General features: G+C 34.6%; 1 protein-coding gene across 5 annotated transcripts in view; it reads right to left on the bottom strand.

Annotated features, from left to right (window-relative positions):
* Window positions 1-10,442: 10,442 nt before the first annotated feature.
* The window catches only part of TRPC4 (transient receptor potential cation channel subfamily C member 4), a 206,737-nt gene continuing 202,133 nt past the window's right edge, over window positions 10,443-15,046 (bottom strand). For all 5 annotated transcript variants that reach the window (XM_058686828.1, XM_058686837.1, XM_058686814.1 and 2 more), the window contains one exon: window positions 10,443-14,636. In XM_058686828.1, the coding sequence (XP_058542811.1) occupies window positions 13,914-14,636 (723 nt within the window). In that variant the 3' untranslated portion in view covers window positions 10,443-13,913. The remainder of the gene's footprint in view (window positions 14,637-15,046) is intronic.

Genomic DNA, 15,046 nt, shown 5'->3' with positions numbered 1-15,046 from the left:
CCTTCTTTTCCAGGACACTATGAAAATGCCAAAATTGGCTGCTCTGACACTTCTTTATCTTTTGTCTACAGCATTTCTCCAGGTTATGGCTGTCACCCCCATTCTGACAGGCTCCTTTGTTTAGCCACATTAATACATTAGATTGGCCTGCAGTGTATTCTGCTTCCTAAGGTGATCTGCATAGGTTTTCTTTGATCCAAGCTAGATAAGAGGAACTTACATACCTCTTAATCCTAAATTCTTTTGAATTCCTTGGTGTTATTCTCATGCAATACAAAGAAAATAGTTCCTTACCTTTGACAAAATGATTTTCATTTCTTTTTCTATTTTATTTTATCCTAATGATAACTGAGCTCCTTGGTCTAGTGGTAGATAGCTACTTTCTTATTTTACAAATGAGCAAATAAAGACATCAGGATAAAACTGAAAATTGAACTTCTGGCTACCACGTCTAAAGCAGAGGATTCTGGCCAACAAATTTGGATTAGGGTGGCTTTGGCTATTTTCATTCAGTAAACATGATTATAAACACATTCCCACTGAGTTTAATGCCACATAGACATATATCTATACCTATATATATATATATAGATAGATAGATATAAATATCTATCTATCTATCTATAGATATAAACTATCCATAGATATAAACCAGATATAAATATCTATGGGTAGATATAGATAGTTATATATGTCAGAATATTTATATCCATGATAATTGGCCTATTTTATTTCCTCAAAACATTTTTTCACATTTAAATTAACTCTGATAGAGACAGAAAGAGCATATGAAGGCCGATGAGTGAAGCATTGTTATTGTCAGGAGCATCAATTCTAATCCTTCTTCTACTAAGAATTGTGGATGTAAAGTTGTACTTGTTATTTTCTTCCTTCTTTTTCTTTTTTTCTCATCCATAGTGGAATATTAATCTTCAGATATTATGGACCTAGTTTTCTGATAGCCACTTATCCTCTTTTCCTCTTACTTTTTCGACTAACATAACCAATTAGTCTGGTTATGACTAGAGTAGATAGGTATATTCTTCCTTTTGTCCTCTATAATAAGATTAATGGAATATCTTTATTCTATACACTGATAAAATTTGTGGGCATACTTTCTGTATTAGTCAGAAACACATTACTAAGCATAGAAAAATTGCACATATGTTTTATAAGTATATAAGAGTACATATTTTATATATAAATATAACTTCTTATTGATCAAAGCCTTATAATTAGATATTCATAAATGAGGTATCCTATAATGGTTAGTGTATATTAGCATCAACAGATTACAGTGTATACATACATAAAATTCAGTTCAGTTTAAAAGCTCCTTCTTAAGAAGGAGTGATGGGAAGTTTGTGCTCACATTATGGTGTGCTGGGATGGGTAATAGGGCTGGGTTTAGGGGTAAGTACAAACATGTTATTAACACATATAACCACGATGCAACCTAAACTGACAAAAGTCATATAGATACTGCATAGGGTAATTAAAATGAGACCATTAAGTAGAAATCTGAACAAAAATGGAGAATTCTAACCTCAGATACATAATTATTCTTGACTTTTGTATGGACCACCTTCAAAAGAATTTGAGCAGTTCAATGGCTTTATCAGCAGAGCAGATTGGATCTTCAGGGATTACATCATTATTTAGCAAAAGTTTCTAAGGTAACAGGAGAGAACTTTTACTTTATTCAGTTTTTTTACTTGACGTAATATAGCACTGACAAGTTTCTTTTTATGTATTTGTGTATCAACTTCCAACTTTTGAGAATCTTAAAAGATAATTACGTTTTCATTAACAATGTCATCGAAAAAGAATAAAGCACTTGGGAATAAGTTTAATAAATGAAGTGCAAAACGTATACTCTGGAAACTGTAAAACATTGTTGAAAGAAATTAAAGAAGATTTAAATAAATGGGAGGGGTGCCTGGGTGGCTCAGGATGTTAAGCATCTGACTTCGGCTCAGGTCATGATCTCACAGCTCATGGGTTGAATACCCACGTTGGGCCCAGAGCCTGGAGCCTGCTTCAGATTCTGTGACTCCAGCTCTCTCTCTACCCCTCCCCTGCTCACTCTCTGTCTCTGTCTCTCAAAAATAAAAAAAAAAAACAAACATTAAAATAAACAAACAAACAAATAAATAAGAAAGCATCCCATGTTCATAAATCAGAAGATATCACATTCTTAAAATGATAATACTCTCTGAACTGACGTATAGATTCAATGAAATTGCTATTAGAATCCTAGGTAATTCCTTTTTGAAATCGAAAAGTTGATTCTGAAATTCATATGCATTTGCAAAGGACTCAGAATAGCCAAAACAATGTTGAAAAAGAAGAATAAAGTAAGAAGAGTCATATTCTCTGATTCCAAAACTACTACAAAGCAATAATAATCAAGGCAGTGTGGTAATAGTAGAAAGAGAAATATATAACTCAATGAAAAGGAATTGAGAGTCAAGAAATAAGTCCATAAATATATCTTTGGTCAACTGACATTTGACAATGGTGCCAAGACCTTCCAATGGGGAAAGAATTGTCTTTTCAATAAACCACGTAGAGGCAAGTGGATTGTCACTTGCAAAAGAATGAAGTTGAACCTTTACTTCATTGCATATTCAAAAACTAAATCAAAATGGATTAAAGACCTAAATATGAAAGCTAGATTATAAAACTTTCACAAGAAAACATTTGGCTAAATATTCATGACATCGAAAAAGCATTCTTAGATATGACAGTAAAAGCATAAGTAACAAAAGAGGAATAGATTAAATTAGACTTCATCAAAATTAAAAACTTTTGTGCTTCACAAAATACCATGAAGAATCCACAGACAGGGAGACAAATCACAACTGATATATATGATAAGGGATTTGCATCAATGATACCTAAAGAACCCTTAAAATGTAATAATAAAACATAAATAACCCAATTAAGAATGGGCACAGGATCCGAAGCGATATTTCTCCAAGGAAATTATACAAGTGGCCAATAAGCACATGAAAAGATTCTTAACACCATTAGTTATCAGGGAAGTGCAAATCAAAACCGCATGAGATATCACTTCACACCTGCTAGGATGGCCAGAATAAAAAATTCAGAAAAAAAGTGTTAGTAAGGATATGGAGAGATTGGGATTCTCGTATGCTGCTGGTGGGAATGTAAAATGGGGCAGTAGCTGTGGAAAACAGTCTGGCAGTTCTTCAAATGATTAAACACAGATTCACCATATGACCAGTAATTCCACTCCTAGGTATTTACTCAAGAGAAATGAAAATGTATGTCCACAGAAAACCTTGAATCTGAAAGTTTATGGCAGCATTATTCACAATAGCTGAAAGGTGGAAACAAACCAAATATCCACCAACAGACAAATGGATAAACAAAATATGGTGTTTACATACCGTGGGCTTTTACTTGGTCATACAAAGAAATGAAGTGCTGATACGTGTTACAACATGGATGAACCTCGAAAATATGCCAACTGAAAGAAGTCACAAAATACCACATATATGATCCAATTCATATGAAAATCCAGACTAGGAAATCGATAGTGATAGAAAGGATATTAGTAGTTTCATGGGACTGGAGGGGGGTGAGGTGAGAGGATCGAATGGTGATGGCTAAAGGTTACAGGGCTTCTTTTTTAAGAGGATGAAAACATTCTAAAATTGACTGGTGATGTTTGCACGTATCTGTGAATGTACTAAAAACCATTGGATTTTACACGTCAAATGAGTGAATTGTATGATGGAGTATATTTCAATGAACTATTAGAAAATATAATTACTTTTCAGATGACTAAGAATGGCTAGAAGATTCATTATGATTGAATATAAAATATATTCAGCTTTTTAAAAGCAAATATAAAACTAATTATAATTATATTGACTTGTTTGCTTTAGAAAGATTTATTACTCATTTATTATCTGCAGATTGAAGGTTAGGCTGTTTAAAACCATTGAGCAAAATCCTAAAAAGCTTCATTTTCAAAATTGAAAGGATTCACTTTTCTTTAATTTTGTAGTACAAATGTGATGATTTCCACATCTGTTCCCATCTATACTTGAAGAGAACTTGGTTATGACAAACTCCTACATGAAATTCTGTAATGATTCTTAGTTGTGCCCAGGATAAAGACCAACTTCTGAACTGTTGCTCATCTAGGAATTGACATAGATATCTCTTGTTCTCTGTACACAAACTGGGTTTAAGTGCCCCTCCTAGATGCTGCCACAGGGACATCACATTTACCACACTGCATTATTATTTTCATAAAATTTACCTTTTTTACATTTGGTGATTTTTTGTTTTATTATTTTATTCTCTGCATGTATCACGCCTATCACAAAATATGAGTTTCATCAATGCTTGTGAATGAAGGAATAATTGTTGCAAAAGGCAACTTATCAGGTGGCTGGATAAAAATATGAAGATGCTAATTGATCAATGCATCACCAATTAAATTTATTTTAGGCATGACATTAAAAATTGTGTCTTCTCTGCATTTCTTACTACATTTCTACCTCAAAGAAAAATAAAATACATGCCTCATTCAACAAAATAGTCTTTTTTCAATGGTTTGATGGATGATGAAGAAAAAGAAATCCAGTCTACAAACCCTGACTGCCAACCATCAACTGTATGGAGAACAATACTATTTCTAATCTCTCACAATGCAAAACATAAGTGAAGTTTTCCAGTTTTGACTTTGTGAATTCCTCTAAAAAGTATACTTCATCTTTTTTATCCCTGTGTTTACTCTAGGGCCTGGTCTCTAATGGGGCTTGGTTGGTGGTGGGAGGGAATGAATGATAGAAAGTGAAAGTAAAATGAAAAATCTAGATTGTCTTATGAATTCAGTTATAATTTCCAATTTGGTGCTTTGTAAAATGGTGACTCTGAATTTTATTGGGGAAGAATTCTGATTGTATTGATCAAGCAATTCAGTTGACTGCTGTATTTGCATCAGAGAATCAAAATATTGTGATATTATCATGATAACTTGGCCAAAATCTTAGTCCCTAGTTTTTGTAGGTATTAGTGATAATTTATCTTTCTAATGCAAACCTCAGAAATGATTTTCATTTACATGGGAATTTTATGCAACTCTCTTTATCATTCGGTCCTCTTTTTCTGTGCACCAAATTACTTTATGGTTCATATATATTCTTGTATAGTTAATTTCATTATTCTAGCTTTATTGTTTACATCAATGACTTACATTACTTTGATACCCAAATTATATTTATTATTATTATTATTTTGCTATTTTGCACCATTAAAGCCAAAAGGAAACATTTAAACAAATGGTCATTTTAATGATACCTACATACTAGCTTCAAATGTAGTGATTACTCTTTTTTTTTTTTTAATTTTTTTTTCAACGTTTTTTATTTATTTTTGGGACAGAGAGAGACAGAGCATGAACGGGGGAGGGGCAGAGAGAGAGGGAGACACAGAATCGGAAACAGGCTCCAGGCTCCGAGCCATCAGCCCAGAGCCTGACGCAGGGCTCGAACTCACGGACCGCGAGATCGTGACCTGGCTGAAGTCGGACGCTTAACCGACTGCGCCACCCAGGCGCCCCTGTAGTGATTACTCTTCAGAAAATGGAAGACGAGATCATATTTCAGCAATCTTAGGCTTATTAAAATAGCAATTGGATTTCATGAAGAAGGGTGCATTTGACATTTTTTTTTTTCTATTTCTGGGTTTTAGCCTCCTCATAGCAGTTTTTATTCTTTATTGCTTCTCCATCTGACTCAGGAAGTTGGGAGAAATGTATGGAATTTAAATATTTGAGTTTTTTTTTTTTCCCCAAGCTTCAGAAGATCCTTGCTATAGTTTCTGGGTGACAAAGTCCGTGTTATCTCCTAAAAAAGATTTATCTTCCTTGTCACCCAGTTTCACTACTACCTGTATGCTTCCTTGTCAACAGTCCTCCTCCTCATCTCTCTCAAGATGACTTTTCCTCTGTAGATCTGTATATACGCTAAAGGACTTGGAAGAAAAGATTGGAAAAAAATAATACAGTTAAATATAAAACATAATATAAAATATTATTGCACAAAGCTTTTAGAAGAAAAAAAAAAGAGAAAATCTTTATGATCTATGCCTAGATAAAGAATTCTTAGAATTACCATAAAACATAAAGTTGAAAAGTTGGACTTAATCAATTATTTAAAAATTTTGCTCTGCAGAAAGCCCAAAGGATTAAGAGGATGAAAAGATGAGAGAAATTATTTGCAAAACACGTATCTGGCAAAAGACTAGTGTCTAGATAATAATAATTTTAAAAAAACCTCTCAAACTCAACATTAACAAATACACATATAAATAACCTAAATAGAAAATGTACAAAAGACGAACAGAAATTTCATCAAGATATCATACAGATGGCAAATAAGCACAAGAAAAGGTGTTCAATAGCACTGGCCATCAAGGAAATGCAAATTAAAACCACAGTGAGATATCATTACACAGTGGATCAAATAAAAATTGGTGACAACACCAAATGCTAGCAAAAATACAGAGGAATTGACTCACTCATACATTGTTGGTGAGTATGTAAAGCGGTACACCCACACTGGGACACAGGTTGGCTGTCATTTTTTTTTTTAATTTTTTTTAACGTTTATTTATTTTTGAGACAGAGAGAGACAGAGCATGAACGGGGGAGGGGCAGAGAGAGAGGGAGACACAGAATCGGAAGCAGGCTCCAGGCTCTGAGCCATCAGCCCAGAGCCCGACACGGGGCTCGAACTCACGGACCGCGAGATCGTGACCTGAGCCGAAGTCGGATGCTTAACCGACTGAGCCACCCAGGCGCCCTGGCTGTCATTTTTATAAACTATGGCATGCAACTACCATACTGCCCAACTTTTACAGTCCTGGTCACAGAAAAGCCTGTATATGAACGTTTATTGCAACGTAATTTGTAATGACCAAAGACGGGAAACAAAAAAAAAATCCTTCATTGGGTCTAATGTTAACTTATGCTACATTTATGTCATGGCATAGGACTCTGCAATATATAATGAACAAACTGTTGATAGAGGTAACAACTTGGATGAATCTTCAGAGAGTTATAGTGAGTGAAAAACACTAATCCCCAATGTTACATACTGTATGATTCTACTTATATAGCAACCTTAAAATGACACAATTATAAAAATATAGGACAAACTAGTGGTTTTTCAGGAATTTGCGACTGGGGAGTATTAAGAGATGCATGTGGGTTAAAGGGAGGGCAGTATCAGGGATACTCGTGGCAATAGAAATGTTCTGTATCTTGACTATTGTATAGAACTCAGTACACACACAAGCCTACCCACGCAAGTATAAGGAAAACTGCAGAAATCTGAATAAGATAGGTGGATTCTATGTCAATATTCTGCAATGTTGTACTCTGGTTTTGGAAGATGTTTCCATTGGGGGAAAGATGGGTAAATGGTACGTGAGATGTCCCTGTATTATTTCTTCCACTGCATATGAATTTATAATGAGGTAAAAAATTTAAAAAAACTTAATTAAAAAACAGAAGAAATAACCATTCACTTAACATTTTATAATGCCTTTATTTCTCCTACATTTCTACTTTCCTGCTTGTTTGGTACTTCTAACTTTAGAAAGGTGATATAACATAGTTCAGTATTTTAGAGATAGATAGGACATTTCCATCGAGAAGTCTCAAATATCAGCAGATGAGGTCTAAACAAGTGAAATGCCCAATTTGCAGTCACTCAATAGCAGCAGTGAAAAGATATCAGTTTCCTGCCTTCCCTCAGACCACCAGGGCATTTTACATTCTGAATGCTGAAGCAACATGTTGTTATTTCATGGGAATAAAATAAACCTCTAAGTATATTGATGCCCTGAAAGGAAGTCAATGCAGATAACCTCTTATTCCCAGAGTGGGAAACACTGGCTTGTTATCTGCAGGCTCAGGAAAAGAAAATCTTTATGAAAAAAGGTATTAGGTAAAAGAATTAGACCTAAGGGAAACCATAAAAAAACAGATCAATTAGAATTAATTAAAAGTCTGGATTAAAGAAAATTCTTTAAAGTAATAAAATTTTGGTCCAATTATGATCCAAGCCTAGAGGAATTTGCTAATGTTGGGAAAGAGAAATATTAAGTGTTAAATAGCTAAAGAAATCCAGAATGGCTGAGGTCTAGTGTGTATGAGAAAATGATGCTGGTCCCATAAAGTGGGGCCACTTTATGAAGGTCGTAATATGGAAACTTTAATCACAAGAAAAATAGCTCTGCAAGATAGTGAACAGAGGAGAGAAATGAGCATATTTGCCTTTCAGAAACACCTTGTTGTCTCTCCACACAACCTCATGTTTGATTTAATGAGTAGCTCTTCTACAGCTGTCTTAACAATACTGTATAAATATATTTCAATAGGTAAAAACAATGAATGAAGAAAATTTTTTGAATGGGTTCAAATAGTTCTGCTATTTTAAATAGCTCTAGAAAAAGTCTTCCATGATGCTCTAGTAGTTAAAAAACAAGCAAGTCATTAAATTATAGGTATAGTATAAATTCCATTTTTGATAAAAACAATAAAAAACCATAACCTATACATATATTTACATATTTATTTATATTATAAATTTATATTAATATATTATTATATGTATATATTTTAATATATATTAATATATTTGCAAAGGCAAGAAAAAACATGTAAAACAACAAATTAATAGCAATGATTCCATTAGAAGATTAGGAATCAAGGAGAGACAGCAAATTTTAGTTGAACGAAAGCAATATTTTTTGAGTGGTTGAATACGTTTTACCTGTGAAATTCAAATGGTGGATATACATGAACTGAGTGAAACCAGTAGAGATGCTTCAGAGCATCACTGTCCAATAGAAATGTACTGCAAATTACAAATGTGAGTCACATATGTATTTTTAATACTTTCTAGTAGCTACATTAAAAAGTAAAAAGAAGCATGAAACTATTTTAGTTCATATATTTTATCCCAGTGCATCCAAAATACTATCATTTCAACGCGTAACCAATGTAAATATTAATGAGATATTTTACATTGTTCTCATATTAAGTCTTTGAAATCCAGTGTGTATTTTATACTCATAGACCCATTTCAGGTGCTTAGTAGCCTTACATCAATAGTAGCTACCATATTGGACAGTGCAGCTCTAGAGGAAACTGATGGTTTTGCTCCTGGTAAATTTCACTGGCAGAGACAACGTCACTCTTTGTCAACTCACTGGGAGCATGACCATATTTGGCCCTGGTCTCATGATCTCAATCTTGGGTCACCTTCATATTTTCCAGCTCTCTCATTTTTCAGTTGGGAAGGTTTAATTTTATTTTATACATTTTTATTGTTGCTAATGTGTATATAGCATTATCACAAAATCTACAGAAGTGAAAATGACAAAGTGTATTTTTTAGAAAATGGTAAGAAACCAGTTTTTGTTTTTTTTTTTTTTAAATCTGTAAACACAATTTTGTTGGGAGAAGAGTAATATATTCCAAATTTTGGCTGTGGAAAGTTTGAACAACTACAAAAATTTTCTACTGAAGGAGAGGGCAAAGAAGAAAAAATTCCACAAAAATAAAAATTCATTACCCAAAACATTTAGAACCTGATATCTCATCTGAATATCTAGATGAAGAGTTTTTCTTTAAACTCCTACTCGACCACTTAATAGCAGGGTAAATCTGAATAACTGCCATAAACCCTTAAGTGCCCTTAACCTTTGTTTTTCCAGTGACCTATGGAGAACTTATTTAATAATGTTCCATTTTTTAAAAAGTCATGCGATAACACTATATAAACAAAGTTCATTGTAGTTTATTGTGAAATAATTAAGATAATATATTTGAAGTTGAATTTAAAGAGACTTCCAGAGATTAACTTTTAAATGTAAATTACTGGGAGGTCTGAACTTTGGAAAATATAAGTCAAGGAAAAAAATGTAATAAGTTAAACAGAAGAAATAATTTTCAAAATGGTGAAATATATTAATAAATTTGGCTTTTTAAAAACTTGAGTCATTGTAAACATATCGACAGAGACACACGGATGGTTTTTGCTCAATTGATTTTTAGGGATACAGTCTGAACTGTATAAATTGTTCTGCAAACACATGTACAAAAACTAAGAATGGGCAAAAGTCATGGAACTGGACAATCATTCGCTCAACTAAATCCCAGAATTAGTAAGGATTATTGAATATTAGAAGAGTGCATCTTTATATCACTGGTTACCCATATTCCTTCTACACTGGCTGGAAAATTGACTGCTTCTTGGAGAATAATATGGCAAGTTTCTTTCTTTATACCCTAACAGTTACCCAAGGTATTTGTTAGGATTTGTGTGTTCGATTACTAAGGTATGTCCGTATCACTAAAGTTGCTATCTAGGTCAAGGAAAGAAAGTGGGTATGCTTTTGCAGTAGTTTAATTGCCAGCCAATAAATAAAATATCTAATTTAAGAAAATTTGATATACAAATATCCAACTTATGAAACAGTTACATTTTAGAGCATGATTATCACTTTGAAAAATAATTCATCATTTTACAAAATATTTCACTACCATGTTTTCTTTTTTTACGTAACCAGTTCCCTACTGCAGTTAATACAGAATTATTAACACAGATATTTTCAGGAAAACATCTATCACAAATAAAGAGGTCCATCTTCATAGCATTTTTTTCTTAAAAATGGGTTTTCCAAAATACATGATAAGTGAAGTGCTGTGAGTATAACCTAGTTCTATTAGAGTTAACTGAATTTTCTAGACACTTTTCCACTTAACCCTGGCTATGAATAAATAAGTGAAGGTAAGCAACTAATAGCAAGGTCAACAGGACACAAAACATAAGAAACATTATTTATACAAGGTATGATATGAAACCTCTCTTTTGTGTTTAGGAGTTTATGTTCATAGAAATATGAATGGAAATGAAAAGAAAACCCCAAATTACTCATTTAGAGACTTCAAAAACTATCCTTCTATTTGAAATCCTGCTGTTTTATGTTTTCTCATTCTTTCCCTACTGTTCATCTTCATTAATGCTACCTAACATCACTGCATATTCAGAATAATGTTCACTTCTAGGACACATTGTACTAACAGTATTCAATATTTTGTTTAAACTCATAGATGCATCATCTGTCAGTGGCATCTGACAGAGGGTCGTTAAAAACCATCATTTTCGGAGCACTGCAAAGTGTGGTGTTACTGGCTCCAAGCAAGTCCCTCTGTTGTCACCATGTTTACCTTTAAAACATCAGCACCCTAACCCTTGATATAAATAAACTCCTGGGAAAATTTTGCTTTGTTTTGTTTTTATTGTTGTTGGTGTCATTTGAAGAAACAGAGGACATTTGAAATTAAATTCTGGTAAAGTATGTATAATGGTGATGTATCCGATTTTTACTTTCGAAGAAACAACATGAACAACAGAAGCAGAACAGAATCATTGGAACATACTCCAAATACTGAGAACAGGTCTAGGTTTCTCTGCAGAATATATGTCTGTCTGACTTAGAACAGTTTGGGTGTTTCACTATCCCCAGGGCTTATTGTGAGTTCTAACACACTCGTTCTAACATAAATGAATGTGCTTGAGGCAATGAGAACATTCATTAGCCTTTTTGTGCTTCTCCAAACCTACCAGGCCCATTCCTATATCTCTCGGACAAAACCAGATTTGGGAAAGAGCAGTAAACTCAGTGCCTCCGGGTTGTGGCTTATTTGGAAACTAAAATCTAATATTCCAAGTTGAATTCTGATGTCCCATACCTAATATGTTTTTTTAAACCTACTAACTTCTATAATATGAGTCTAATGAATCCCATATATCTTTAATTATATGCATTCCTCTTACTTTACAAGAGGAACACATTTATGGGGCAAACTCCACACTCATTCTCTCTCAAAATGCACCATTTCAGAAGCAGCAATCAATAGTAAGCCCGATAGGTACACATTTTTTGCTTGGTCTGTTTATGTTGTGAGAGGCAGTACATGTAGTGGTTAAGGGCTTGGCCCTGAAGGACCCGTCATAGCTCCATCACTAACTGTGAACTTAGTGCTTGTCTCAGTTTTCTTCAAATATAAAGTGGGCTAAGAACAGTAGCTACTTCACACCACTGTTGTAAGTAGTACATATGTGTAAATACACGTGTTGCATATAGAACGGTGGCTGGCATTGTTATTGCTGTTATTCCTTATTTTTGATGTATGGTAATCAGAAACTGGGGTGTTTTTTCAAAATTTTTTTCATGTTTATTTATTACTGAGAAACGGAGAGACAGAGCATGAACAGAGGGGAGGGGCAGAGAGAGGAGGAGATACAGAATCTGAAACAGGTGCCAGGCTCCGAGCTGTCAGCACAGAGCCTGACACGGGGCTTGAACTCACAAACCGCGAGATTATGACCTGAGCCGAAGTCGGACGCTTAACCGACTTAGCCACCCAGCCGCCCCCAGACACTGGGTTTTGTAATAGTATGCAATTTGGGGTCAATGTTAAATTATGTACCATTTGTCTAGTCTGTGGAGGTAATTTCTGAAGTAAAATGAACTCATCATTTTTCTATTGATTTGAAATAAATGCTTATTGCATGTGGTGAAGGAACTTCTATTTCTATGGTGGCTTATATAGACACAAGTTACATAATTTAAACTTTAAGAAGTTGCCAGTGCCTTTTTATATCAGGTGAAAACATTTTCTTTTTAGTGGTCCAGTGAATGAATATAAGATAAATTACTTTGACAACAACAGAAGAAACAAGTAATTAAGAATGTTGTTCCTATGGGGAAAACTTAATATCTATATCTACTGCTAAAATTAATAATGATTTTTGGAAATCTTAATTTTAAAGAAATATGTACCAGTCACTGGAGGAAAGAAGAGGAAACCATTAGGATTCTGTATTTTTCTTGAATTGGCAATAATATTGCACTGATTGAAATAGAATTTAACTTTGCTTAGATTTAGAGTTTAGAATGAATTTATGGATCTTATGAGAATGTAACATCTTGCTTTGTTTAAGGAGCATTACCTACTCTAATTTATTGTTATTCTTTTCTAGCACTGAGAACTTTTGCCACATTTTGAAATTCTGTTATTCATAAAGCCTCATATTTATACTGACTAGCAACTCAACCTGAAAAAGGTCATTTTAAAAAACCTGAAATAAAACTTTCTTCATGACAAAATCTCATTAAAAATCATCAATCACCAATATTTATTAAGACAAACATTTATTTTACTTACTGAAATGAAAAAGTGGGCATCCTAAAACTCCAAAGTATACCTGCTTTTCATTTTAGGAGGGGGTTTGATCACGACTCCATGAAAAGAAGGCTTGCTTGCTTTAATCTGTGCTGTATTTACATGTTCAGAAATAATTTGGTAATATTTGTGTTTTAAAGCCAAATTGTAGGGCTGCCCGAAAAGTCCTTGATGTGTAACCATCTCTAGAGATCCCCCCAAATTATGAAAAGCTCTAATATTTCAGCTGCATTGTTTTTCTGCATATAAAAATACCTACTATAGGAGTCAACTACCACATGAAATAAGTTGCATTTGTTTTAGTTGAAAAAGAGAGCTAAAAATTTCCTGTGGATTATTGCAATAGTACAAGAATACAAGGTGCGTTTATTTATTAACCAAAAAAAAAAAAAAAGGTAAAACAAATTGTGAAAGCAAAAGCTGGCTATGAAACCAGGGTTTTTGATAGCCTTTGCCTTATTTAAACAGGTTACACGTTAATATGCGACAGTTGATAAATGCTATGAAGTGTAAGTTAGCATTTGCTAATTTACTTTAAACATCTCCCCCTACCCAGGGCACTATGGAAAATATGTATATGTATGATCAACGCTCCCTCCTTCAAGTATCACAATCTTGTGGTCACATAATCTTCGTGGGTGGCTGTGTCCGTGAGGTTTACATCATAGTCTATACTGGAGTCCTCTTCCTTTGCGTGCTTCTCCTTTGGTATTATTGGAACAGTGTCCTCCACCACCACCTTCTCCGACTTGAAGGAACACACTCTCTTGCCCACCTGTAAACCCAGGGTATCCGTATTCCTTTCTCGATGGTCTACTAAGATACACTGTTCACTGAGACCAGGGATGTTCAAGTCACCCCGCGAAGCTAACCCTCGGGATTCCAGTTGAATATTTCTCTCCAGTGGTCTTTCGGCCTGCTGACGAGCAACTTCTTCTGAAACAGAGAAGATTTGGTTTGCATTTTGCTCGGCAGCGTTTTGTTTTGACCGTCTGTGAAATAACCCGAAGTTTTTGATATCGGTCACAAAGTTCACTTTTCTCTGCTTCTCTCTTGGGGGCTCTTGCACCACTAGGGCCGAACCATTGCTGATGTTGTGTCTTTCGGAGGCAATCGCTGCCGATCGCGGGTGAATCAGGGTGGTTAAATCGAAAAGGCTGAAGTTCTTTTTCTTGTCTTTGCTGCTGCCTTCGTTGTCACTCTTTTCATCCGAGTCCGCAGAGTTGGAGGACTCCTTTGTGGCCTGAGCCGACTGGACGGTAGAGAGCTTGCTTCCTCTTAGTAACCCCAGGACTTCAAAGCGGAAACTAGAAATGTCTTGCTTTAGTTCCTAAGTGAAATGTGAAATGAAGAAATTTAGTTTGTGAATTAAACAAACATGAGGGTGCATGGTGAGCACATTTCATATATGGCTCTAATGTGTTTTCACTCATTTTTTTTAAAGTTTACTTATTTATTTTTGAGAGAGAGAGAGAAAGAATGGGCAGGGAAAGGACAGAGAGAGACAGGGAGAGCGAGAATCCCAAGCAAGCTCCGTGGTGTCAGAGCAGAGCCCAGCAAGGGGCTCAATTCCATGAACCCTGTGAGATCACCACCTGAGCTGAAATCAAGAGTCCCAGGCTTAACCAACTGAGCTATCCAGGCACTCCTACTCGTTTTTAAGAGCCAGGATTCCATTTTTGCTGTGGTTCTGTTGAGAACTGCCTGTTCTGTCCCTGGCACTGGAGTCATTTTGATGCC

Source organism: Neofelis nebulosa, chromosome 1, assembly GCF_028018385.1.
Source record: "Neofelis nebulosa isolate mNeoNeb1 chromosome 1, mNeoNeb1.pri, whole genome shotgun sequence".
In the NCBI taxonomy this organism is placed as follows: Eukaryota; Metazoa; Chordata; class Mammalia; order Carnivora; family Felidae; genus Neofelis; species Neofelis nebulosa.
The sequence above is the reverse complement of the archived record's forward strand: the minus strand, read 5'-3'. Positions and strand labels throughout refer to the sequence as shown.